This window comes from Trachurus trachurus (assembly GCF_905171665.1).
Source record: "Trachurus trachurus genome assembly, chromosome: 2".
NCBI lineage: Eukaryota > Metazoa > Chordata > Actinopteri > Carangiformes > Carangidae > Trachurus > Trachurus trachurus.
Window position 1 is genome coordinate 9052189 of NC_139914.1, and position 26514 is coordinate 9078702.

Genomic DNA, 26514 nt, shown 5'->3' on the forward strand with positions numbered 1-26514 from the left:
ACCTTCAGTATCGGAATGACATCATCGCATTTCATCATTATTTGCTTGAACGAAGATGCTTGAGATGTTTTGTGGCATCAGACAGGATATATGACAACTATTTTAATCCCTTATATAATCACCGTGACTTTATATTCTTATATAATCACATCATTGAAAAGTGGCAGCGCTGACAGCGAGAAGATAATGTGACGTCCTGATAACACCAGGTTACTGTCTGACATTGCCGTTAATGATCAAAGACGCATTTTGCATAATTCCACGGGACTGACGCGTGAACTCTGGCTGCTTTTTTTTCAATGACACCGCCGATATTCGAGGTAACGGGAGCTATAATTAGAACGCCTCTGCTTTCTCACAGTTAGCCTCCCCATCCTTTACTTTCTTTGTTCTTGACGGCGGCGGAGAGGGTGATGGAGGGAGGGGAAGGGGATTTGCAATACTTAGTGACTGGGGAGATTATTTTGTTTATCGTGCAGCCGTATATATATATCAACAGCGAGAGGCGCTCGGCGATGTGAACGCATCTCAAGCTGAGTCTCTGGAGAGCACGTCGCATCGCCACTGACACCCGCCGCCACTGACACCCGCCGCCCACTCTGGGAGGTGCTATAGGAGTATCTGATCCCCCACCGGCAGCAGGCTGACTCACAGTGTGTTGCCCACAGCTGTTTCTCTGTTGAACGCAGACTCCTCTCTCCCCCTCCCCTCCTCCTCCTCCCCTCTATAAGGACCTTTCTAACCCGCCACATGGACTCGTGAACTCGCTGACTCCCACCCAACAGCCACTTGATCAGCCATAGGCTCCGTGCACGCTGTCCATGCTGCACAGCTGAGTGACGAGAGAAAACAGGACAGTGTAGATTATTTCATACAGACTATACAGTATCAACCCTTTTGACATGATCACTCACTTCCTTTTTATCTTAAAGGGATAGTTCACCCAAAATTCAAATTTCACTCATTATCTACTCACCCTCATGTCGACTAAGAGCTGTGAGAATTTTCAGAGTCCTCCGTGGCTTCTCTGAGTTACGGGGGGGGGGGGGGGGGGGTCTGCGCAGCAGTATTTGTCCATATAATGGTTGTCAATGGATACCAACTTTCTTCGTCCAAAAAGACACACCAAAAAACATCCAAATACCTCCATACTGCTCGTCTGTAAAGTCCCTCTTGTATTGAAGCCCCGACATGAGAAATTGTTCCGCCGGTCAGTGCAAATCAGGAAGAGCAGTGAACCGAGACACTGGGAGATTCCGCTACAAACAACCTTAAAATATAGACTTATTTAATTTTTTTTGGAACAATTTGTCATGTCGGGGCTTCAATACAAGAGGGACATTACAGACAAGCAGTATGGAGGTATTGGGATGTTTTTTGGTGTGTCTTTTTGGACGAAGAAAGTTGGTATCCATTGACAACCATTATATGGACAAATACTGCTGCGTGGACCCCCCCGTAACTCAGAGAAGGAACGGAGGACTCTGAAAATTCTCACAGCTCTTAGTCGACATGAGGGTGAGTAGATAATGAGTAAAATTTGAATTTACGGTGAGCATTTGTGTCACGGTGCTGCAGAGATACGCTAAGAGACACTAGGTGGAAGGCAGAGAGCCTCAATTCTCCCTGGAACAAGTTACAAGTCATTGATTAAACCATCACAATGACTCCGAAGCTGTTTAATTAAGGTAAAAAATCTTGCGTAGTTCCTCTTTAATTGTAACTCTATGTAACCACTTCCAAAACAATGTGTGGCGGCCTGTTCCTCTTTGTATCTCCACCATGCAATCTTGCAGGATGAGTCAGAGAGGAAACATGTGGTCATATGCAGAAATAAACCAGTTATCAATGCACTGGATGGAAGCCTCAGGGTGACAGATGGAAAGAGATGTATGATGTTAAACTAAAAAGAAAATAAATTTGGTTGTTTTATGATGGAAAGGAAATATCAGTTATTTGGTCTATGTTTCATAAAAGTGAAAAACGATAAATAATGTCTTTAACAAGAAAAAAGAGAAGAGGAGAAAAAAACACAGACTTTGATACTAAGCCTCTGGCATGCTTTTCTTTTGGCTGTTTTTGAAAGAGAAAATCCTCAGCAAGATAGGGGTAAATAGTTCATCTGGTGGGACTATCTACAGCAGCGGATGGATACACACTTGCCACTCTAGTGAGGGTTTATGGCAGGTAAGGAAGGAAGACGTCATCCAGCGACACACTAATCGATGACAACACTGTCTAACTTCACAACCAGCTTCATTACTAACAACAGTTGTAGTTGTAGGTGGTGCAGGAGGAGGAGGAGGAGGAGGGGGATCGGGGGGTGAGGAGGGGGCTGCTGCTGCACTCGAGTGATTGGATGGCAGAGGTGGAACTACAGTGCATCTCTAATAGAATATCTGGCTTCTGTCTGAGCTAATAAAACTAAAATGGCTGGCTGTGGAAATGAAGACAGTCTGATTGGATTTCTCTGGATTAATCCCTTGAGGAGAGTCCAAGGCGTAAAACTGCCTAAAACACACACGTACACACACACACACACACACACGTACACACACACAAAAAGACTGACAATTACCACCAGCGCTACTAATGAAACTGTGTGTGTGTTCTCTGCTCCATAAAGCAGGACAGCGCTGGTAGAGAGGAATACTAAACACTATAAAAACACTATTTAGTGGCACAGAAACAAAGCCACTGGGATGCAAAGTTTCCCTCGTTACACGCCGAATGTTTAACGAGACCTCCAGTAAATGAATATACATTTTACTTGACATTTGGCATGTTTTTTTTTCTCTTACAGATGCCTTCTGAATACATGACCGATGAGTTACACTGACTCGTGTTTAATTAGGACAGATTTCGGGCTGCTCGACACACTTGATATTTAAAAAGATACCAGATCTAAGCTGCTACCAAAGAGAATTTCATTAGTGCGGGTTGGAGTAGAGTTCAAATGTGTGCAATCAATCAAAACCATGGCGTAATTATAACAATCCTACAAATCAACATTCAGCCCATCTCAGTTGCATCTATTATTTCTAAGATACATTTGCAGCTTTTTACTCCATGTGGACCAAATGCATTTCAAACCCAACGCAATTAAATTCTTTAATTCATTTAGATAAGTTTCCTGAACAACTATTAACATACAGAAACACTGGGATGACGATCTCCTGTATAAAAGTTGTATAACCTTTGAGTTGAGCCAATAGACTCTTAATGAACCAGTTGTTTTTGTCGACGGCCCTCTGAATAGCTACAGGGTTTTAAGCCTTTGAAGTAAAAACCTTTACAAGAAGCAAATTGTGGGTGAAGTTGTGAAATTTGTGGATGTAAAAAAAAAAGAAAAGATAGAGGAATGAACTTTATCCTCCTTACACTCCTCTGTGGTTTCTGCTGCCGTGATGTTTTATCCCTCTCACACTTGATAATCCAAACCCCTCCGTGTTTAACCGCAGACCTAATGGAGTGAGAATGACGACGTTGCTCTGCTCAACGTTTTTCCAATTGTGTTTTTTACTTTGCACACCGCCCCGTCCTCTCACTTCCCCTGATTTCACACCCGCCTACCGATCCTCTCTTTATGTTTGCTTGTCATCCGATCGCTCTGCTTTTCCCTCAGCGGTACAAACATCCACACTAAGACGCTGTTTCATGCTTTCAGTCGGGACAGCTCCTGCTGAACACCTGAAGAGAAGCTCAGACTTTTTCAGAGTCATCTAAAGGCCACAGAATATGAGAAATGATTTGCTGACGACAGATAAATAAATAACTGGTTGTTTTTTCATGTGTGCGACTCCTTTTTATCTCACTTCAGCTAAAATGTGGAATTCAATTTGATTATTTCTCTTAATTCATGAAAAAGAATAAAGTTGTTAGAATAAAGTACATGTTATGACTGGCTGATAATTACCAGTTATCATCGCCATTACTATGCAATTACACATTTAATTGGCGCCTGGCTGTTACACTTTGACAACAGAGGCCCACTCATGTCACCAGCTCTTGAATGAACTCCCTCAGCTGAAGTTTTTTTTTTATTATGTTCAGCTGTTATTGGTTCTTCACCAGAAACGGTTAACGGAGCGAGAATCATTTAGCCTTTCAGTCATCCGCTCTCTTCACATTCTTCACTGCCCATCCTCTCCTCATCCCTCTCTCTCTCCCCTCCTCTCCATCTCCCACCACTTTGTTGGAATTCACTCGCCTTCCTCTCTCCTCCTCGTCCCTCTTTTTAGGAAACACTGCACGCTGATCTTGAGCCACTCTTCCTTCCATTTACTGCCTCCTCTATTCACTCTCTCCCACTCTTGCTCACTTTAACAATCTGCTTTAGCTCCCTCCACTTTTCCCCATTCACTCCCACCTTCTCTCCATCTCACCGACTATTCTTTCTCTACCTCATTCTGTCTCCCCGGCTGGCTAACGGAGCGTGAGATTGGCTAATTAACGGCTGCCTGTCGGCCTTGCAAAGACAGCTGGGTAATTTGGCGAATGTGGAGGGGAGGGAGGGAGGAGAAAGTGGGGAGGAAATGAGGAGCCAAAAGAGGAGAGAAGGAAATACGGTTATATTTATCAAACAGTTATTTTAAAATACCATTCACATCGCCAGGTGTAAATCACCTGCTCATGTGCAAATGTTATTCACTTGTCAGCCATTACTGAATCACCGAAAACAGCGAGGATGCTGGGATATGAGGATGAGCAGTGGGAGATTTCATTATCACCTTACATGGATGTGGTTATGTTATTTAGAGATGCATAATCAGATGTAAATACAACACTGATCTGTTATAACAATCATCATAAAGACTCAGAATCTGCCTGTTGTCCAAACGGTCCATTTTATGACCTGCTTTGTGATTATCTACGCAGCATTTTATCGGATTTATACTTTTATATGACTTCATGTGCTGAGAACAATCTGACCACAGCTTTTCAATCTGATAATCAAGTGAGGGACCACTCCCAAACTTTCTTCCAACTCTGATTTTCCTGCTGTAATCCTCTCCATCGCTCCACCAGTACAGCTGAATACTGGGAATTGAGATCTCACGAATTAAGGCAGGAATTCTCGCCAAAAAAAAAAAAAAAACGACTCTTGTTTTTCTGGGGAAATTACCTGCAGCTTTCTGCAGCATGTGTGAACGTGTCTCCTCTCTGTTTTTCGCACACTAAAGACAACACCTACCCACCTCTCACCTCACAGAACTATTCTAGCTACGACACAACGGCAGAATTAACACAGCAAGACACTACACGGCCTACCAGCTATTTGAAATCAGTGCGGCACTAAATGGTTTGCTCCTTTCTCATTACGGAGACACAATCATCTTGATTGATACCTGACAATGGTGTCTGTTCAACATCAGCCTTATTGTTTTATACTCTTGTAAGGCCGCCGTCTTCTTTGGAGGCTAAAGAGAAAAACAGCATGTACGTGTATGTATGTGTGTGAAGCAGTGAAGAACAAAGCTTTATTTTCTCCCAGGAGGAGCAGCAGTGTGGTATGTTGTTATTTTAACAAAAGAATTTCAGAGAGCGGGAAAAAAAAAAAAAAAAGAGAGAAAGAGAGAGAGAGAGACAGCAGTGTGTTGTGTTGAAAAGACCCAAACTGTCACAGTTTCAGTGGCACTGCTTCAAAAGAGAGAAAAATATCTCTAATGGTGATGTCATCTCCACTACCGCTGGTTTCTAGCATGCAGCCTCTCACTAATACACACACACACACACACACACACACACACAGATGCACACACACACACACACACATCCCTGGCTAGAACAACATGCCAGTCATTCCAGTGGTAATGGATGCTGGGTTGTCCACACGCAGCGGCACGCTCAAGTAACACACCAGAGTGAAATGCACCACAAAAATAGCATGCACGCACACACACACATATGCATTCCTTGTATAAATGTTCTAATTTGATAAATGATTAAACTAACCAAGAATAACGAGGACGGTTCTCTTAATCAACTCTAATGACGACGAGGAGCCTGAAGAATCCGGCCATAATAAACTGAGGAGGAATAAAACATCATCGTACGAACGCCTCATTCAGAGTGGGAGAGTGATGAGAGACGAGACTACAAGTGAAGCCTTAAAGCGAAATGAATGAAAGCTACAAATCATACCTGAACGTGCTCCCACACACACACACTAACACACACACACACACACACACACACAGGGGTGCTGGCACACAGCCACAGGCAGCTGATGCCTGAGGGGTTGCAATGTGTGAAACTGCCAAGTGCAGCACGATTTAAAGCCCAAAGCTTCACAACAACCAGCAACATGCAAGTGTTGGGTTACTGTATGTCGGCGTCCGACAACAACAAAGTGTCGGACCGACGTCGACCACTGCAGCACCGGGTTTTAGAAAGCTCAGTGTGGATAAGAAACAGTCCAATGTAACATAATAACGCTGGTTGTCAGTCAGGCTCCACCTCTAATCTGTCGTCTCTAGAAAGGCTTCCTGGTAGCACAACTACAGTTCATATAAGGTCACATAAATGTGTCTTTACCTGTGTAAAGAGCCTCAACCAGCTGCACAGTAAATATGGCGGCTGACCGACTGAGCTGTGAGACATATTGAGGGATGTTTTTTGTGTTCTTCACCATGCTGTTCATAAAAACAAGCTCTAACAGGAGAGCTGTTTTCAGCTTGCAAAGGAATGCACACACTTACTGTTACCCAACCTTTTCAATTACATCCAGAAGTTTCCCTGTTTGCTTATTGTGTCAGAACAATGAGGTACTAAGGTGAGCTACCAATCATTTGTACACACACTGAGTGGAATAACTGTATTCACCTGCAATCTGATCTGTGTGCGTGTGTGTGTGTGGATGTGGGTAAGGAGGACACCTGAGGAAGTGGTGGTTTGGCCGTGGTCCAAGCTGATCCAGCGTCAGCACCGCCACACCTTCGCTGACACATGTCACTCGATACCCGTTTGCTAATTGGTGTTTTACCCACCGTTTATCCTGAGTGTAACTCACACCCCACACACACACACACACACTCACCGATTACAACAGCAGCCACTTTCTCTGTATGTCGTGTCTTATTCCTGTGTGCAATATACACACTACACTGCTGCTGCTGCTAATTCCAGTTTCAGTAATAATCTCTATAAACTACAACTCCCAGCTTTATAAGGAAGTTGTGTCAGGATTAAAATCATATATTTGTGATTACAAACTGTTGGATTTTTACTTTTACAGGGGGTGAAGTGTATTTATATACCTTAGCATTAGCATCAGCTATTTAATGAAACTAGTTACCTGTGTAAATGACCTGGAAAGTGGAAGCAGATGTTCTACTGAGAACATACCTCCCTGCTTCATCAGCGTGTGTCTCCTCTCAGTGTCTCATTAAGATAATGTGTAACCCTCTTTTCGCCAAACTGACAAATGCATGACAAATGATGTGTCGCAGTATGTCAGTGTATCGGTATTACCCAATTAACCGCAGTTTACCTTGAAACCCAGCCACAGGAAACACACACATCTCCCTCTCACACACACTTACTCACCACCGTGAGACAAAATGAGTCACAGATACATATTTTCCTCCTGAACGGTTCATCAGGAATGTGTGTCTGTGGGTAATCCACACACACCGACCTCACACCGTGGACGCTCTCCGGTGACGTCCTTCAGCTCTGTGGACTGTGCAGAGTAAGCAGAGCACCGACACTCAAAGATTTCCGTTCTCACGCTTCGGGCTCCTGGTATCAAATTCCGCTGACCTCCGCTGCACCGAGGTCACAGACGTGGATGGATTATGAGACGAGCCCACGCACCCCCACACCCACCCAACCCCCCCACGTTGAAGTGATCGTTTGCAGGATAACCTTTAACCGGTACTGGATCAACACCGCTTATTGTGTCCACACTGGATATTACACACTGCAAAAAATCTAATATCTTACCAAGAATATTTGTCTTATTTTTTGTCAAAATGTAATTTCTAGTCAGAACAAATCTAATTATACTTAAAATAAGACTCATCACATTAAAAAGCATCTTGTTTTTAGACACTTTTTACTTCTTTCAAGTATATTTTCACTTAAAATAATCTGATAGTGGAGCAAGTTTTTCTTCCTTATTACAAGCACAAAAAACTTGCTTTCACTGGCAGATTTTTCTAGTTATTTCAAGTGAAAATGTGTTTGAAACCAGTGAAAATGATCTAAAAACAAGTTAATTTGTAGGTGATGAGTCTTATTTTAAGTGGAAAGGGGTTGTTTTGACTAGAAATTAGACATTTTGACAAGAAATAAGACAGATATTCTTGGAAAGATTTTGAGTTTTTGCAGTGCACTACTAGATAATCCAGGATAAAACACAACATATGATGGAAAAGCATCAAAACAAAATATGTAATACAAGTGATTTATGTATTAAACTGTATCACACCCTCTACTCAGCTTTTATGAAAAAAAACTATTACTGGTTCTTCTCCACCTCTGACTGAGCCTTGACTTTTTCTAACACAATTACAAATTCAGTGTCGCGCAACAGTAACTACAGGGAACGATGTTATCATTTTCTAGAATCTCAACAGGACTTTCTTTGCTTCATTTAGCCTCATTCTTGAGTTTAATTCCAATGGTTTTAAGTAGAAAACGTTTTTATTATCATTTTGCTGGGCCCATATAAGCTGGTAAATGACAAATCCACTCAGCCACTAATGTAATATAGCTGTACAATAATAATATCACACTATAGGAGGCATATCCATGTGTAACTTCACTGTCAGCGGCGTTGCGGAGGGGGAAGTTCCTCCCATGGTGCAGCTGTCTGCGAGTGCACGCTCCACAGCCACCAGAGATCCCTGCGGTGCTGCACCACCGTGAGCCAACATATGTGTGTACGTATGGCCATACATTGCATCATGCATATATATACATACTATATATATGCACTGCTGTGAAGACACAGGTGCAAAGAAGCATGTTCAGGAACGTCTTAGCACTACAGGAAATGGTATTCCACTCTGCTTGTGTTTGCACAATTATTTCTAAACAACCACACACACACATACACACACAGTGCTGAGTGAGGAGGCCCCTAATGTGCTTCATGTGCTCACTGTGAGGCTGTAATATTGTAGAAAAAACACAAGTTGGATGATAAGGAAAGATGCACACGGAGGAAGATCCCTAGAGAAACACTGACGTCATGTAATGTGTTTAAGCTGAGGAGTGATGGAGAGATGAGGAAGAGGAGGGAGGACAGAAGATGGATGATGTGCAGACTGAGGGAGGAAACGGGAAGACAGAAGGAGAGAAATAGATGAATGGGGAGAAAACTGCAAATGATTATTTTTTCCAACAGCTTCTAATCAGCTCATAAAAATATCTGCAATCACGTTCTGTCCTCATGAATGTGTTCCCCGGCTCTTTAGCTGCTAAATGCTGCAAAACGTCCAACAGATCTAGGTACCACACCGTCTGCTGTTTGGGCTTCTGTTTCCTGTTCGTAGGCTGTAAAATGGTGTTTTGTAGAATCAAAACTATGAGCTGGAAGAGGCTCCATAGTCTGACAAACAAACTGCACCTGAACGCAACATAACAATGCCTTACAGCTGATTAAAACACCTGGAATAAAAAACATGTTGATTTCATAAGTGAAAGTGAAGATATAACTGTCATCACTCATCGACAGCAGAACTAACCAGTATTTCAAGCAGGAAACACACCCACAAGAGAAAATGAAAGGATTTACAATGCTATGTGTGTGTCTATGTGTGTGTGTGTGTGTGTGTGTGTGTGTGTGTATGTGTGTGTGTGTGTGTGCACCTAGAAGCATATGCAAGTGAGAGAATGAGGGAATCTGTTTCATCTATACAACTATTTGAAATGCAGAAGTGGCATCATTCTTATTAGCAGTGCTGCTGACAGGTTGGCAGGTGAGGAGTACAAAGTGTGTTTTCGAGAGTGTGTGTGTGTGTGTGGGATACAGCAGCATGCATTTATGTATGTGTGTAAAAAAAATGCATAAAAAGGAACACAAGAGAAAAACAGAAACAGTGACTGGATGTAATTTATGAGTGTTAAGGGAGGAAACATCAAGTTTGTGTGGTGAGTGTGTGTGTGTGCAGTGCGCTGTATGTGTGTGTGTGTATGTGTGTGTGTGTGTGTGTGTGGTGGTTTACCAGTCTTCGGTGAGGATCCAGAGACGCTGAGCGAACACTCCATCTTGGCTGTTTTCGACGGATAAACACTGGTGTCGTCCGATTGGATGGCGATGGAGAAGGACGGGCCTGCAACAGCAGCACATGAGCTCTGATGAGCTTTATTTCAAAAAGACATACAACATCACACACACACACAACTGAGATTAAAAGGATTCATTTAAACACCGACTGCTTTTAAAACCTACATATACTACTGTACCATCCTGCATCCACGTTCCCCGAGGGGCCGCCGGTCGATGTGAGGAAAGATCTCAGATGGTAAACACCGCTTTAAAGTCAGTTTGTAATGAGATCAACAGCTGTAGTTTAGATTGACGGAAATAGATTTAAACACGAGCTGCTGATGCGTTCATATAGACTGTACAGTATACGGAGCGCTCTATAAATAAGATAAATGCTGTCAGCAGCACAGGTAGAAACCACGCCTCCTTTGATGAGCTCATGGGAGAATTTAAATACATTTACATTTAAAGCAGAAGTAAGCGATATTTTTGTGTTAATATAAGTCTTAAATAGTTATATCTTCCCACAGCAATCACTTACATAGAGTGTTTGGACCGAAACACGGGTCTGTCAGTCACTCTGCTCTGCTCTGAGCCGAGGAGAAAACTTTTCTCGTATCCTACAAGTTTTATCCAATGAGGAGAGAGAACGGCATGAAGGGCTGTGTGTGCAGCCAAGGGATGCGCCTGAATGTGGTGACGTAGCGACGAGGACCAATAGATCCATGACGAGGGCGGGGGCTGCTAACTCCATCGGCTGACAAGACGTTATGGTGCGTTCAAGGCAACCCGTAACTCGTGTTTTTCCGACCTGTGAAGTCGTACCAGTTCGATCTGGTACGAGTTCACGGGTCAGAAGTTACGAGTGGCCGTTATAGTGACTTTCACAGGTAAAACAGGTCGGAAAAACACGAGTGGGTTGCCTGGAACGCTACAAAGTCGTAAGTCGTGACTTGAAGCTGTAATTTACGGTTTCAAAAGCCTGCCTGGAACGCAGCATTAGCGAAAACCACCGGATTGCTTACTTCTGCTTTAATTTCTCTCTTCATACGTCAAATGTTGCAAATGGATACTCAACAAATGGGAACAAACACAAAAAGACAGCAAAACTAATGTGCAGCTGATATGAAGGTTGATGCTCCTCAGCTACCGTAGCCTGGTGGAACCACAGCAGTCAACACTGTGATTTGCTGTGGACTCAAGCGTTGCAGACAGATGGACCGTCAGACAGACAGATGGGCAGACACCAGTGAGGTCCGAGCTGAATATTATACGTTTCACAGTCCTGTCTGTTAAACGTGAACTCTGCAGCACAAAGGGTGAGAAAGCAGCTACCTTCATGTTATATCACACTCAGTGCAGTACAATAAATGCACTTTATATCCAGTTTAATGTTGCCGTCTTGGCACCGGAGTCACCGTCTACTTGGAGAGATCGAGAAACATTTCATTTGACCCTGTCACCGAATGTTCCACATAACTGACGTCTACATCAGGAGGCATGGGTATGAAAATCTATAAATATTCATGACTCCTTCCTTCATTGGGGAAGCGTTCATTTACTTGAACAGGTTTAAATCCTCTACAGAATATTCAGGAACTCATTTAAGTCTCTCAATTTTCCTCTTCACTTGCAAGGAGATTGTTTTTTAAGCCGCCTTCGCCATGAGAGGCCCGTGTTTACTATAAACCGCTGCGAACGCGCTCGTCTTGCAGCACCACCTGCAAAAACAACTTTGGGAAGTTTGGGGACATGCGGTCTCTGTGGACACCCACCGGCGCCGGCGCTGCATTTCACAATAAAGAAGCTGCCTGAAATGTGGATGAACCGTCACGACATCCTTTTAATTCTATTGTCGTCAGGACGGAAAAGCCTTTGAAACAGCTTTCAAACCACTCTGCATTCGTGTTCGCCTCCAACATGAGCGATGCAGAATTCATTACTTGTGGTGGATATGATGCAGTTTGGTTATTTATTACACAAGAAAGCGCCGTTTCAGAGGCCACTCCACTCTTTGTGTTTAGTTCTTGTTCAAACATTTACTCAGTTTGACGCATCTGCTTGGATTATACCTTTGTATTTACTTAACTTCTGAATCAGGCGTGTAGATTACACACCTGAAATATGGTCTTAAGTGTCAGTGTCTCCAGAAATTGATGTTAAAAGTGAGAGAAAACACAAAATTTAACTTAAAACCTAGGGTTTATTCATTTAGTTAAGGTTAATTATTTATCTGACACTGGTAAATCTACATACAGGCCTCTCACTAATCAAAGATTACATTTTTTCCTGCAGCCACGCCACATGTATGTTGCTGTCCTGCCACAAGAATCACTAAAAACACTGAATTATTCAGGAGTCAATGTGCTGGAGAGAGTTTGCATTTCCATATACGTCGTCACAGAAGATCCCTGCTCTGGCAGAAACACCACAACACGTCTGAAACATTCAAGATACAGCTGGAACCTTGGGAGGCATGCCATTTTGCGGATGTGCTCAGAACGCACAAACTCACACACACACACACACATACACAAACGTGCACGCACACACACACACACAGTGCCCAGAGCTTCCGTCCCCTAAGGCAAGTATAAGGGGTTCTTGAAAACTGCAGCTCAGCTTGAAGCTTGAATGATGTGTGTGTGTGTGTGTTGTCGGGGGGGTTATTGCACTGTGTGGGGTCAACTCAAAATGTTCAACTGGATACACCCACTTGAACACTTGAAAAAGACTACACACACACACACACACGGGCATAGAACAGAAAAGGAAAGCAGCGGTGCAGATCTGTGCAGCTGGCTGATTGGCCAAAGGGCTTCACTTTGAAGATGTCCCAGAGAGGGAGGGAAGGAGGGAGGGAGGGGCGAGAGAGGTAGAGGGAGACAGTGGGGGTGAGAGAGTGAAAGGATGGCGGAGAGAAAACGGGGGAGGCAAAACGTTAAGTGAGCGAGAGAGAAAAGAAAGAGGAAGTAATGCTCAAGGGCTCCTGGCCTCCCCAGAGAAAGACAAGACGCTGGGCTCTGGTCCGTCTTCTCTGCAGAGCTGCCGTCTTCCCTTTACTTCCCTTTTCTCCGCTTTTTTTTATTCTTTCAGATGGTTTAGTCTGCCAACACTGAAGTGCAACATCTCTTCATTGGCTGCCGGAGTTTGACACACTTTGGTTATTACCTAACAGGCGCCACAGTGATGTCCGTTTCCAGTTTTTATGCTAAGCTAAGCTAACACGATGCAGTCTCCTCAACAAGGAAGTCCTTCCCTCTCCTCCTCCACGTATTCCCTTCTTCTTCCTCATCATTCTGGTTTATCCTGTTTTCTATCTTCTATGTGTTTATTCGCTCGAACTTCCTTGTGCCTCTTCCTCTCATTATACTCTCTACATTGTTGGGTTCTCTCCCTCGTCCTTGACCTTTGCCCTCGCCATCCACTTTGCTCCTCCTCCTCCTCCTCCTCCTCCCTCCCTCTTTGTCCTTGTCGCCTGCCTCCTCGTCCTCCTCCTCCTCTCCTGTCTGACGCTCCCGTTCCTCCTCCTGTCTCCCACTTCCTCCTCAGATCAAAGAAAGTTAAGTAGGCCAGTGACTGTGGTGGGCGTCAAAGGGCTTAAGGTGTGTGTGTGTGTGTGTGTGTGTGTGTGTGAGTGAGTGTGCATCTTTATTTTCGTACATTATTAGGGAATTTATGTTGGGTATCATTTACTCTGCGTGGGTGGAGGATGTGAGCACATACTGGGTGAGATGCACAGACCTGCTTACAGATTTCTTACACTTACTCCAGGATTTCCAGGCTAATTGCAAAGACTTCACATGAATTTAGTCACTAGTATTTGCTCGGCTTGTTACGAAACAGAATAAGTAATTGAATGACTAAAACAGCTTTAAATGAATGATGAATCTTTCAGCAGCGTTTTAGGTATTTTCAATATTGAGTCTATTGTCGTTGTCTTTGTACACAGCCTGATTTCAGGGAATTTCATTAGTCCCAATAAGAAAAAAAACACAGCACGAGGAACAAACGAGAGAAAATCTAAAGGCTAATTAAAAAAAGATAAGGCGCTCAAGTTTATTTTGAAGGTTAAACTCAATGTCCCTGAGCGGACAAACACCGCATCATTTTAATGGTTATTGGACTGTTGTGTTTCAGCATTGCTGTGAAGAAGACAATGGACAGAGGCTTGAAAATCCAGATGCTTTTTCTTCCTATAAAGCTCAAATATTTAATCCTAACATTTGCATTCGGAGCCGACAAAGCGCTGATCAAAGTCGGCAAAGTAGTTAAAGTCTGCCTGTGGGGTGCAGCTGACCTCGCGCTGGATGGGCGGTGTGCACACTGTGTGCGGGCTCTGAGCTCAAACTTCACAATTTCAGATTTTTTAATAAATCATGAGTCGGCCTCCGACCCCAACCCCCCCAACATCAGAATCCAAGATGGCTGCTCTGTGCATTTCATGGAAGTACTAAATCAATAAAATAAATACTCAATCAAAAAAAAAAAAAGAAAGAAGATCTGGAGTTATCGTTTTCAACTTTGGCCAAAAACACAAAGACAAACATTGTTAATGACGGTTGTGAACGAGCACTGACTCACCGTTTTCTTGGAAGTCGATCCTGACTTTGTTGGACTCTGCGTTGGTGGCTTTGGTCCAGGCCTGTCCTGGCTGCTGCTTCGTCCACGCCGTGATGTCACACCAGTAGTAACCTCTGTCAGACAGCTGGACGCCACCCAGACGAAACCGAAACTCTGCCGGGCCGGATTTCGTCAGAACCAGACTGTCTCTGAGTGGACACGCAGAGAGACACGTACAGTAAATATATATTTCAAAATAAAAGACTTTAAAGGGATAGTAGCATTTTTTAAAGTGGGGTTGTATGATCTACAAATAGCCCCTAAGTACTTTAATTGCAGTAGAAGACTCTCTGCACTCCTCCCGTTAGCAACGCCAGCCCATAATAGCCCTGCCCAGAGATTTACAACATACAGTGTTGTGAACAGACCCAAAGAAACGGACTATTTTCCCAGCCAACACAGTTCCTTTGTTCCCTATAAGATAATTTTTTCCAGCCCTTCAAAGTGCAGGAAAAACGCAGTTTTTATTTGGACCTAACAAACTCACGTATCCCTCCGCCCAGGGTTAGCGCCCGCCGATCAGCAGTTGGTTAGGTCCAAATAAAAACTCAGTTTTTCCTGCGCTTTGAGGGGCTGGAAAAAATTATATTATAGCGAACAATGGAACTGTGTATTTCTTTTCAGGTAAAACCTCTTTTAGGCCGCGAAAATAGTCAGTTTCTTTGGGTCTGTTCACAACACTGTATGTTGTAAATCTCTGGGCAGGGCTATGGGCTGGCGTTGCTAACGGGAGGAGTGCAGAGAGTCTTCTACTGCAATTAAAGTACTTAGGGGCTATTTGTAGATCATACAACCCCACTTTAAAAAAATGCTACTATCCCTTTAAGACATTAGTGGGAAGTTGTGTGGCCGTATTGTCAGCTGTGTTACCTTCTGTTGGGGTCCGTGGCTCCTCCGTGCTGCAGGACGTTGTCGGGGCTGAGAGTCATGATGGTCCTCACGTTGCTCTCCAGGCTCTCCTGTGATTGGATGAGCACCGAGTAGCCGGCCGGCCCGAGGTTCTCGGTGGCCACGGTGCAGCCCATCTCAAAGGTAGCCCCGCCCACCGAGGCTTCACGGATACGCTTGGCCACGACGTTTAGAGTCGGACCTGGAAACAGCAGCACATCGATTATTTAATGAAGCGACTCCGAGAGGAAAGTCATTTAACCAGCGCAGGGTCAAGAAGGCGGGAAATCCCCGACACAGGCCGACAGGAAGTGATAATTGATTACATCATAAACCTTTTCTGACTCAAAGCAGGCTCACACACACACACAGTTACATCATGGCTCAATTAACTAAATAGGGGGCACAGAGTTCAACTTGTGGGTCTGAAAAATAGAGGGTGTGTGTGTGTTGTGAGACAAGCGGAGGTCTGTTGTTGTGTTGAGGGATTTTCCTGTCAAGTGTGGGAACGACATCTAGACATCAGAGTTTATTGATGCAACTCAACAGCAGGGAAACGCTGGCTGGTTGTAGTTTTTCTTAATCATGAATGTGAGCTAATGGCTCTTTTTGTTTTTGTAATTTCTTCCAAAAGAACCTCATTAACTCACACAACACAATCTCGAGTTGTAGGATAAGTGTTGCACGCAGAGATGGTTGTAAAGGTGCCAAATAAATATTGATTTCCCCCAAGTACAAAAAGAATATTCATATTTTCCCTCATATCTGTTTCACTGTGTTCATATGCGGTTTCCATTCGCTGCTCCAAAAGACTTTGAGGCTTTGTTAGTCGTTTCCTTACGTTTTGTGTCCCATCTTATGGTTGTTTGTGAACTCGTGTGCTCGGCGGTCTTCACAAAGTCACCCTGGCTGTCAACGCTCCACGCAGAGACAGTGCATGCGTACACGCCCATGTCGATTTCCTGCAAACACAAAGTGGAAATGAGAGATACATAATTTCCTATGTATTCAAAGAACTGTTATATCAAAGAGAATTTCCTTTAAAGCAAAATGTATTCATTTAGGGGACCCTGAAGGATGATGATCAGTCTAATAATCCTCTTTTTGCTCAGTTTTTGGCTCCTACTAATATTAATAACGGCTCCTGAAACAAAACTTCTGCCCTCTATAATCACGTTTCCATCAGCTGTTGTGTTTGCGACCTGTTCTACCTGTGTTCGGAGGATTCGCAGTTTGAACGTGTTGGGCTGGACTCTGGTCAGAGACATCGCACCGCTCTTCAGCCGGTCTGAGTACATCGTCCCCGCCAACAGGCTGCCGCTGCCGTCCAGGGAGCCGATGTGAGTGGAGGTCTGAGGATCATCTCCTATACCTGCAGGTGAGTGGACACATATTTAATAATAATAATAATTTAAAAAAAAAAGGTTTCACAGATATTTATTGTGTTTGAGTGATTCTATTGTGATTCCCCCCCAAAAAAGACGGCGAGGTCGCAGCACCTGGGAGGGTGGTGTGTTCCCAGGAGACGCCCAGCCGGCCGCCGGGGGGCAGATGGGTGATGTTGGACACGTGGCACGCCAGTTCTGTGGGCTCAGCTGTGATCTGCGGGTTCAGGACGGGCTCCAGGTTCAGCGTGTAGCTCGGCACTGAGGAGGAAAAGAGGGAGAGATCAACATTTCACCCATTTTGATGCAGTTCAAACACTCAGAAGCTTTAAACGACACAAGTATTACAAGTGTCTGATAATCCTTTTGGGGTTTTTTCCCCCCACATCACTGACAATTTATGTTGTTCTTTGCAACTGGGAACTTTTTGAGGCTTGTGACTGAACAGAATGAAGCTAACAGAACTGGACTGGACTGCACAGACGGAAATGTGGTACTGGATGGGCCACTTCCAACAAGCTAATTGTTACTAATACTGTAAAAATGCTCTGCTATGGCAATTTTTTAAATAAAATTGCTTTCCCACAAATAAGTTAGTTAGTTAGTAAAAAACTCTCAAAGAGGCTAAAAACATGTCTACTATTTCTCCCTCATTGAAAAATCCAGGTTCTATGAATATTCATGAGTATGCAAATGACCCACGACTTGCGCCCACCCACCGCCACCAGGTTCAGGCGTTGAAACTGCATTTTCAAATCTAAAAAATGCTCAGTTATGGCATGCATTAGCGACTACGCTGCTGGAATGTCTTGTAGCAGAACCCAAACACTACACCAACATGTTAATAATAATTTCAAGAAGTACATTTTTGGTTTAGGGGGACTTTAATGGAACTAACTAACTAACTAACCCTATTACCCTCAGACACTTATCAGCACCGGTGAACAACAGGTCAATGAAGGAACTGCAGCTTAGACTTCATTTTTTCAGCCCCGGATGTTGCAGCTTTGGTTGCAGGCCACTTTTCAAATAAATAAATAAGGATGCATGGCTGCCTCACAACTTGAACAAATTCCAGAAAGAAATGGACAGAGCCTGGTCTCGGCCCCATCGGGCTGGCTCCAGCATCTTGTAGAAAAAACAGGTCATCCAAGTGTTTAGCAGAGGCAGTTCAATTTCCTTTTGAGTTCCCCTACAGAATAACACGGCTACACGGAGCCTTGGGTGGAATTAATGGTCGATTCAGGAGGGGGACGCGTGTCCTGATGACTGGACAACAACAAGGGCAACACCTGAAACCTGCTAATACCACATGGAGGTACTGTGCTGCCTCAGGAGAAATCACTCCCATTCCAACGGGGTTTTATTTTCATCGGCCATCACCAGACAAATTCAAAGTGAATCCTGAGCTGAGGGATCGAGCCAGGCAACAAAAATAGAGCTGAAATAACACTGTTAACTGTGTGAGATGAAGTGTGTATCACACTGCTAATAGTGTGTGTGTGAGTTAGTGTGTGTGTGTGTACAGTAGGTGGAGAGGCAGGTTTTCTCAGCCAGACATCCAGATTGCACCTTTACACGTCAATGAGCAGGGAACACACACACACAAAGATTACCACCTGCCTGACTGTGAGATATCTGAAACACACACTTATGTACAGATAGTGTGTGTATGTATATACAAAAGCAGAGTGGGTTTGCATACTAATACATGCCACTGTCCAACACACACACACACACACACACACACACATGCAGCGCCTGTTTGGTAAAGGAGGGGGTTTGCATGATGTCAGTTGGACGTCAGACACACACACTGACTCATGCACTGTCACCATCTGTTGTGAAGCAAACACACACACACACACACACACACACATAGACTTTGATCGATGAGGATGTGTGAAGCCGTCCTGCCAATTACCCACGTGGCTCTTCGGCTCTTCCTCTCTCGCCGAAACGTTTCCTTTTTTAGCAGAGCAACTGCTCGACTATAACGCCGCCTCTGCTACTGTTACTGTACATGGATGCACCGGCTGTGACCCGGAGGGATGAATTATGTCATATTCTGTCTAATTCGCAAACCCCAAGAAGTGAAACAGGTGTTTAATCTGATTGCACTCTTTTTTTTCCATCATTTGAAGCATTATTATAGTTCATTTTAATCACCTTGCAGTGACTTCGGGGTTATTTTTGACTGTTAATCTGATTTACACGCAGCTCAGCCTCTGAAACAAGAGCTGCAGATAGGGCAGCCAGGTGTTATCAGTGATGACAATAACTGTGGAGGCATTAGGGAAGTTTTTTTTCTCACGTCCCAACAACAGGTGAGTCTGACTCGAAGAAGCCCGAGCTGCTCTTTTCCCAAACGCTCTTGATTTCAGAGCAGAAGTCGTGTAAAGACAAGATTTAAAAAACAAGAAAAGCCTCCATTAGCGGCGCGTGTGGCCCGGGGAGGCAGAGTGAGGAAAAAATAGGTCAATGTCAATAACACAACAAACGCTTTTCATCCATGTGTTCATTTTAAGAAGCTACTCCGAGTTGGAGGTCTGACGGCGGCTCGCCTCTCAAGTCTGATGATATCTTATTCATTACTTTCTCTTGCGCTCACAGAGGATATCATTAGCAAATGTGCTGGATGTTCAGATTAGAGTATGAAAGCACAACTAACAATCATTTTCATTGCTGATTCTGATCCACTGGTTCATTAAAACGTCTCGGTTTGTCCAACTAACACTGTAAAAGCCCAAATAAATTCAGTTTACTATCGTGGAAATGAAAGAATTTCTGCAGCTATTCCTTAAAAAAAAACACTTAAAACACTTATCAATCATCCAGACAGTTGGCTTCTTGGTATTAAAAACCATAAAACCACATGTCACATTCACTGGCTTTCCTTAAAGCGAAATAAATCAACCTGCTGCAAGGTGGGGAGGTGTCAGTCGGAGCCCAGGAGCTCAGATTTGTCCCGAGGCTCAAAGTCCTGATTGACTTAGTTACCATAACAACAGGTGAACTGCAAATACACATGCACACGGCGTTGAAAAGTTCATATTTTAACAGACATGCACACATCCGCATAACTGTGGCGACTGGATCTTAGACATGTACGCCCAAGAATCCATCTATTCAGTTTAGTGCACATGCCGAACACACACACACACACACACAGACACACACACACACACACACACACACACACACACACACATACACAAACTAAAACACGTTGGTCTGGTGTGTTTTCTGCCTCATGTCGTCTGCAGGTTGTCGTTTAACACGGGAAAAAGAAGAATGTTGTTTTCAGCCAAAACAACTGAAGGCATGTGGGACGCTCTGTCTTCACTGGAGTGTGTGTGCAGCGTGCATGTGTGTGTGTGTGTGCGTTTGTGTGTGTGCGATAGGATAACCAGATATGAATAAGCGGCTCGAGCTGTTCCGTCTTTCTGTCAACACTCTCTTGTGTGTCTCCCTGGACGGAGGGAAAGTACGAGCTGACACACACACACACACAGCGAACAGATGTACAGTACAGTCAGCAGCACCGATTACAGCTGAAACAACATGTAATCAGATTACTGTGTGTGCAGCCAGATTACAGCAATCTGTTACCAACAGTGTCAGGATTTCCCAACGGCTGTGTGGTGTTACAAAACAATCTCCCTGTTTCTTGAGATCAAATACTGCAAACAAAAAAAAAAGAATATTAGAACATCTAATCCCACTGAGAAGTGTAGGGTGACATCCACTAATTAATATTTTATGATTATAAGATGAATCACTGATGTTGTTATTGAGAAAACAGCTATTTCAATGTTAGATATTCAAACGAGTCAGGACAGCGTTGGCATCCTGTATGATATATAAAGTGTAAATAATAAATACTCTTCAAATAATAGATGAAGAGGTGAGTTTGAAACCACTTGCTGAACACAAGACAGACAGAGGAAGAGGAGTATAGAGCCTCACTCAGCCTGTGGTTATGCAAAAAAACCTCCTTAATTTAGCTGCTTGAAATTTCACTGGAGGATACATTTTCACCGAGTTTAGGAAACTGCCGGAAAAGCTTCGGGAAGCAACTTAAACTGTTTCCTTAGGGACGAGGGGAAAAACACTAAGTCATACAGCTAATCCTGTATGAGAGAGTTGACGTTGCGTTTACGTCTTACTCAGCCTGTCCTCGTGTGACCGCTGAATCAATACCGATTACACTAATTCAATTATTACTTCAAATGCATTATACTTTACATTTACAAACAGTGAGGCTCCTTATTAGTTTCATATAACCCACTGAGTTCGCCATTTATTACATTTAATTATTTTGGAGCATGAACAGGTTAATTTTACTGTTTGGACATGACATGTGAATTCTTGGAGGGTTTTATTTCTCTATCTCTCTACTATCTAAAGCAACACACCCTCCAACTGTCCCTTGCTCCAAATAATAAACATGCAGCATTATCCCAATATCCAGTGGAAAAGCAGCACAGCATTTATGCACAGAAACTGCATCTTGCTGCAAAAGATGAGCTTGATCTAAGTAGCTGCAAACCAAAAACATGATAAATCTCTGTCCATGGGCAAAATCTTTCCCATTAGTCATTTGATCCACTGTTTATATGAAGATATCGGTCAGAGCGGCTTTCATACGAGGCAGTGCTGATGCTGATTAAGCTCCGTGCCGTACGAGGACCAAGACGCGTTCTTTTAAATCCTCCCCTCATTAATTTCCTCCAGCTCGACCTGGCTCTCGCAGGTCAGCTGGGAGACACGATCCCTCCAGGGTCCGTCTGGGCCCAGCTCTCCTCTCAGTCACGCTGGAGGTGGGGGGTGTGACCTCACTCGTCTCCACTGGCTCTGCTCAGCGTGGAGGAATCTGCACAGAGATCCACTCATATCGCTCAATTCCTCATTGTGTGGTAGCGTGAGGGCGGGCGGGCAGAGAAACTGCAATTCAACTGTTCGGTTTCCGTTCACTGGTCAAAGCAAGTGGCTGTAAAAAGATCAAGTGGGCAATAAGACTGAGTGGCGGCTCAGCTCTTTGTTTTCCTGGTGAAAACCTCCATCTGATATCTGAGATCAAAAAGGCGGATGAAGCCGGAACATCCATCTCTGACTTGACGATGATGGAGGAATCATTACTTTGTCATTAGAAACATTTTGCGATTCATGATTCGCACACGAGTTTGTGACAATTTAATTTAATTTGATATCTATGGAGAATATTCGCGGAATATCGAGGAAGTGGCAGAGATGGATGGATGGAGAGAAGAGGGAATATAAAGAAGGAGGAGGCAGCTTGTTCCAGATACCTTACATCATGTACCATGTATCAGTGTTGAAGAGAATTAAAGCTCAAAGCTGGAGGTGAATTGGCAATTTGGGTCTATTTTTGTCCCCACGTCCATCATATCAGTAAATAACACTGAACTCGAGACGACAAGAAGGTAGCTGTCAAAAAAAAACTAAAGTTACCTAAGCTGCCTGCTCTAAAACATCCATCATTGTGACTTACTGTACTTGATGGAAGCTGTGAAGCTATTTTTAGGGCGTTGGAGGACTTAATGTGAACGTAAGTGTTGTGGAAATCGACGGCGGCGGTGGTTCAACCGGCGCTCGTCGCCACATCATGATGCGAGACGTGGAGTTTGTGTGTGAAAAAGTGGGACACTCGTACAGCTCGAGTACAAACATTCATTCATCTCCATTCAAGACCCCACACTCATGGATAATTTGTGTGTAGGAAGTAGCTAAAAGCAGAAATCTGCCACAGATGCTAAATAAATATGAGCAAGGAGACGCCTCTATGCCACATTAGTACACACACACACACACACACACACACACACACACACACAGGCTTGCGTATCATATATTCATCAATATTCTGATAAGCTGTGAAAAATAAGATACGAGTTAGAAGGAAATACAAAACCCAAATCTCTGTGTGAGTGAGGAGGCTCCATTGACAACGATTCTGGCTGACAACAACAGCACACAGAGAGGAAGTGTACCCAGGGGTGAGAGGAATTACACCCTCTTGTGTGTGTGTGTGTGTGTGTGTGTCTGTGTGTGTGTGTGTGTGTGTGTAAGTGCGTTGGCTGTGGGGAGCTCCCAAACAAGTTCTCCAACTCTTATTGTGCTTCCTGGTGAGGCTGTGCTTGGAGCAAAGCATCGTGGGAAGAGGGGTAACCTCAAGGCCGCACATCAATAGAATAGGAACCGACTGGCTGACAACAACACACACACACATACACGCACACATACACACGCACACATACACACGCAAAGTTTAAGCTAATACTCTAAAGGGGAGTGAGGATGAAATATGAGCTATAGTCAATTAGAAATGTATCTCTCATGGTGTGTGTGTGTGTGTGTGTGTGTGTGTGTGTGTGTGTGTGTGTGTGTGTGTGTGTGTGTGTGTGTGTGTCAGCAGACGATGTATGAAGGAATGTATAGCCTCAGGACAAAATGTAGGAGTTCCACCAGTGAGAACAGACACACACACACACACATACACACTAAGGCAGTGTTTGAAGCATGCATGACTCTCTGGAGAAGAGATGCAGATAACACACACACACACACACACACACACACACACAAACAACATGGCAGAGATTGATAAAATGTTCTTGATCACACTGCCTGATAGTTCAGCTGTTCCCTCACGGTAACTTCTGTGAGTGGCATGTGTGTATCTGTGTATATCTGTGTGTGTCTGTGTGTTTGTGAGGTTGATATTTATAAATGTAACATGGATCCTCAGGCTGCCACACACTTGTGTATGTAGAAGAGATGGTTGTTATTTCAACTAAAGGCTCCGGTTGATATACAAGATGTAAACCAACCAGCTCACACATACGCTGCACTTTACTGTAATGTGCTCTACTGTTTCCCTGTGGTTTCTATAAATGAACATGTGCATGACAGTAAAGTCTAGAAGAAGGAACTGTCCCTGTAAGAAAAACAGAACCGTTCTCTCCTCACACTCATTAAATGTCAGAGATTGGTTTTGGTTCTGCAAAAAAAAGAAATGTTCACAGTATCTATAGCCACAAAACTACATTTCACATCAGCCTTACATACAATATAAAATATAAAATAGCCTTTGATTTCTTTCTTTTTTTTTATTTCATTGGCCATTAAAAGCTGGATCATGTTACAGCTTTTCAGAAAAACACAATGCAGAACATACTGTGCAGTAAAGACTGAACACAACCACAGCGGAAATAATCTGGGAGCTCTTCCAGGTGAAAATTATTCCATTGTGTTGTGTATTTTGCCAAGTCAACGCTTGTTTTTTGCTCTAGCGCAGTAAAAAGAACTGCATACTGTAAAACACTCAACACTGGACTGTCCCATACAAAGCGTGGAGAGAGGCTCCGGCTGCACTCCACTGGAGCCTGCAGCCCACCAGGAATGACAGAAATCCAATTCAAGTGGCCAGACCTATACAAACGTGGGTATAAGAGCATGGCATGCCACTAATGAGACCGCCACCGTCGGTGTGAACATAGCCTTTGGCTGTTTCTGCAGAGTCGAGCTGCAGCCAGCTTTGAGTGTGTGGTGGCGCATTCAACCAGGACCGACCTGGGGAGATCCCTTCTCTGAAACCTACTGGCTCGACACATGTGTGTGGTCATCATGTGTAGCCTTTAAAGCAGAAGTAAGCAGAATGTTTGTGTTAATATAAGTCTTAAATAGTTATATCTTCCGACAGCAATCACTTATATAGAGTGTTTGGTCTGAAACACATCTGTCAGTCACTCTGCTCTGCTGTAAGCCGAGGAGAAAACTTTCCTTGTATCCTACAACCTTTATCCAATGAGGAGAGAGAACGGCATAAAGGGGCAGTCCTCTCTGTGTGTGCAGCCAAGGGATGCGCGTGAATGTGGTGACGTAGGGACGAGGGCGGGGACTGCTAACTCCATCGGCTGACAAGAAGTTAGCCACAACCACCGGATCGCTTACTCCTGCTTTAACTCAGTATGTTATTATTTCTAGCCAGTATCATTTGTATGATTATGTTTTTGTTTCCAAATTTTGTTCTTCAACTTGTTCATGTTATTTACAAGGAACAGACTGAAATTGTGCCTTATTTTGTTTAACATGTTCGAAATGAATAAAAAAAAAAAAAAGATAAATGAAGAACATTTGAAATGTCAAAGAACGTTTTGAAGCTGAAAGCTGAAGAAGCCACAGACCACAGCATTGACAATGGAGGAAACACTGAGAGGAAGCCAGAACAGACAGAAACATGAGCAGGACTGATAACAGCCTCATGAAGGATCAGGTATCAGTCATGAAGTCAACCTCTGATTCATCATTCAGCTGTGAGCTGCCTGTATCCGTCCAACTCAGTCTCTGAAGACTGTAGCAAACACTTTATACGTTTTATTAAACCACACTGGTGTTTAATAATTTGATTTATTTGTTTGCTAAATTACCTCTGGGTGTGGTGGGTCTGACTCAGCCGGGAGTCAGTCAGTGTGTCACATCATGTTTGTCCAAAACCAGTTGAACAGCTTTTTACAGAGCGACACCGAGGTGGGGAACTGTATGTGTTATGGTGAACCATAAACATAAATAATACAATTTCAACTAATATGGGTGGGATTTTTTGATTTTATCGCCATCAGAGGACGTATCTTCTGATTTATGTCAGATCTCATTACCTGAGATTAATACACAATTTATTTAATTAATGGAAACAGCAGGTTTTCCTCATGTGTGCCAAATCTGACTGAATAAACAGGGAATTATGGGTTAATGGCAGGTCGGTGTGTTCAATAAATCCTAATATTCAACTGTTTTCCTTTGACATGAGTATTATGTGGCTACTATCCAATCCAAACTCCATGGGGAGACCAAAGTATTATGGGAAGCTTTTCAACCAAGATGAAAATATTATGGCTAAGAGGCATCAAAGCAAACTGGACTCCATAATTATCATGTAGGATCTTTTATTCTGAACAATCTGTGGCTAATTGCCACGGAAACACAATTGCACTAGGGTTCCTGAGCCCACAGAAAACTTTTAGCGAGTCAATCTGCCAAAACTCTTCAGGGGGGAAATTCCCAAAAGCATTAGATATAGTGCTGTGTGGCTGAACTGAAACGGTTATGTAACAAGCATTTATTTATTCATTTAAATCCATTTATTTCATGAAGATGTGGGAATTGGGAGTTTGTCAGAAATCCAACCGCTACGGCAGAACAGCAGCTTACTGATCAGTGGGAACGCTGCAAAAACATGGATCTAAATATTCAGAAAATAAATCGTGGTCCGAGTTTTAGGGTCAAAGTTTTCAGTACAGCAGAGGGAACAAAAGAAATGCAGAATAAAACTACATGTTCTTGCATTTAATTTGAAAATACTACCATTAAATGCAA

At 43.5% G+C, this 26514-nt stretch overlaps 1 protein-coding gene across 1 annotated transcript in view; it reads right to left on the reverse strand.

Annotated features, from left to right (window-relative positions):
- ptgfrnb (prostaglandin F2 receptor inhibitor b) overlaps positions 1–26514 on the reverse strand; it is a 50201-nt gene that overhangs the window by 6950 nt on the left and 16737 nt on the right. The window contains exons 6-11 of the mRNA XM_083985940.1: positions 17230–17376; positions 16942–17102; positions 16572–16692; positions 15713–15932; positions 14804–14991; positions 10176–10283 (exon numbers count right to left, since the gene is read on the reverse strand). Of these exons, the coding sequence (XP_083842066.1) occupies positions 10176–10283; positions 14804–14991; positions 15713–15932; positions 16572–16692; positions 16942–17102; positions 17230–17376 (945 nt within the window). The remainder of the gene's footprint in view (positions 1–10175; positions 10284–14803; positions 14992–15712; positions 15933–16571; positions 16693–16941; positions 17103–17229; positions 17377–26514) is intronic.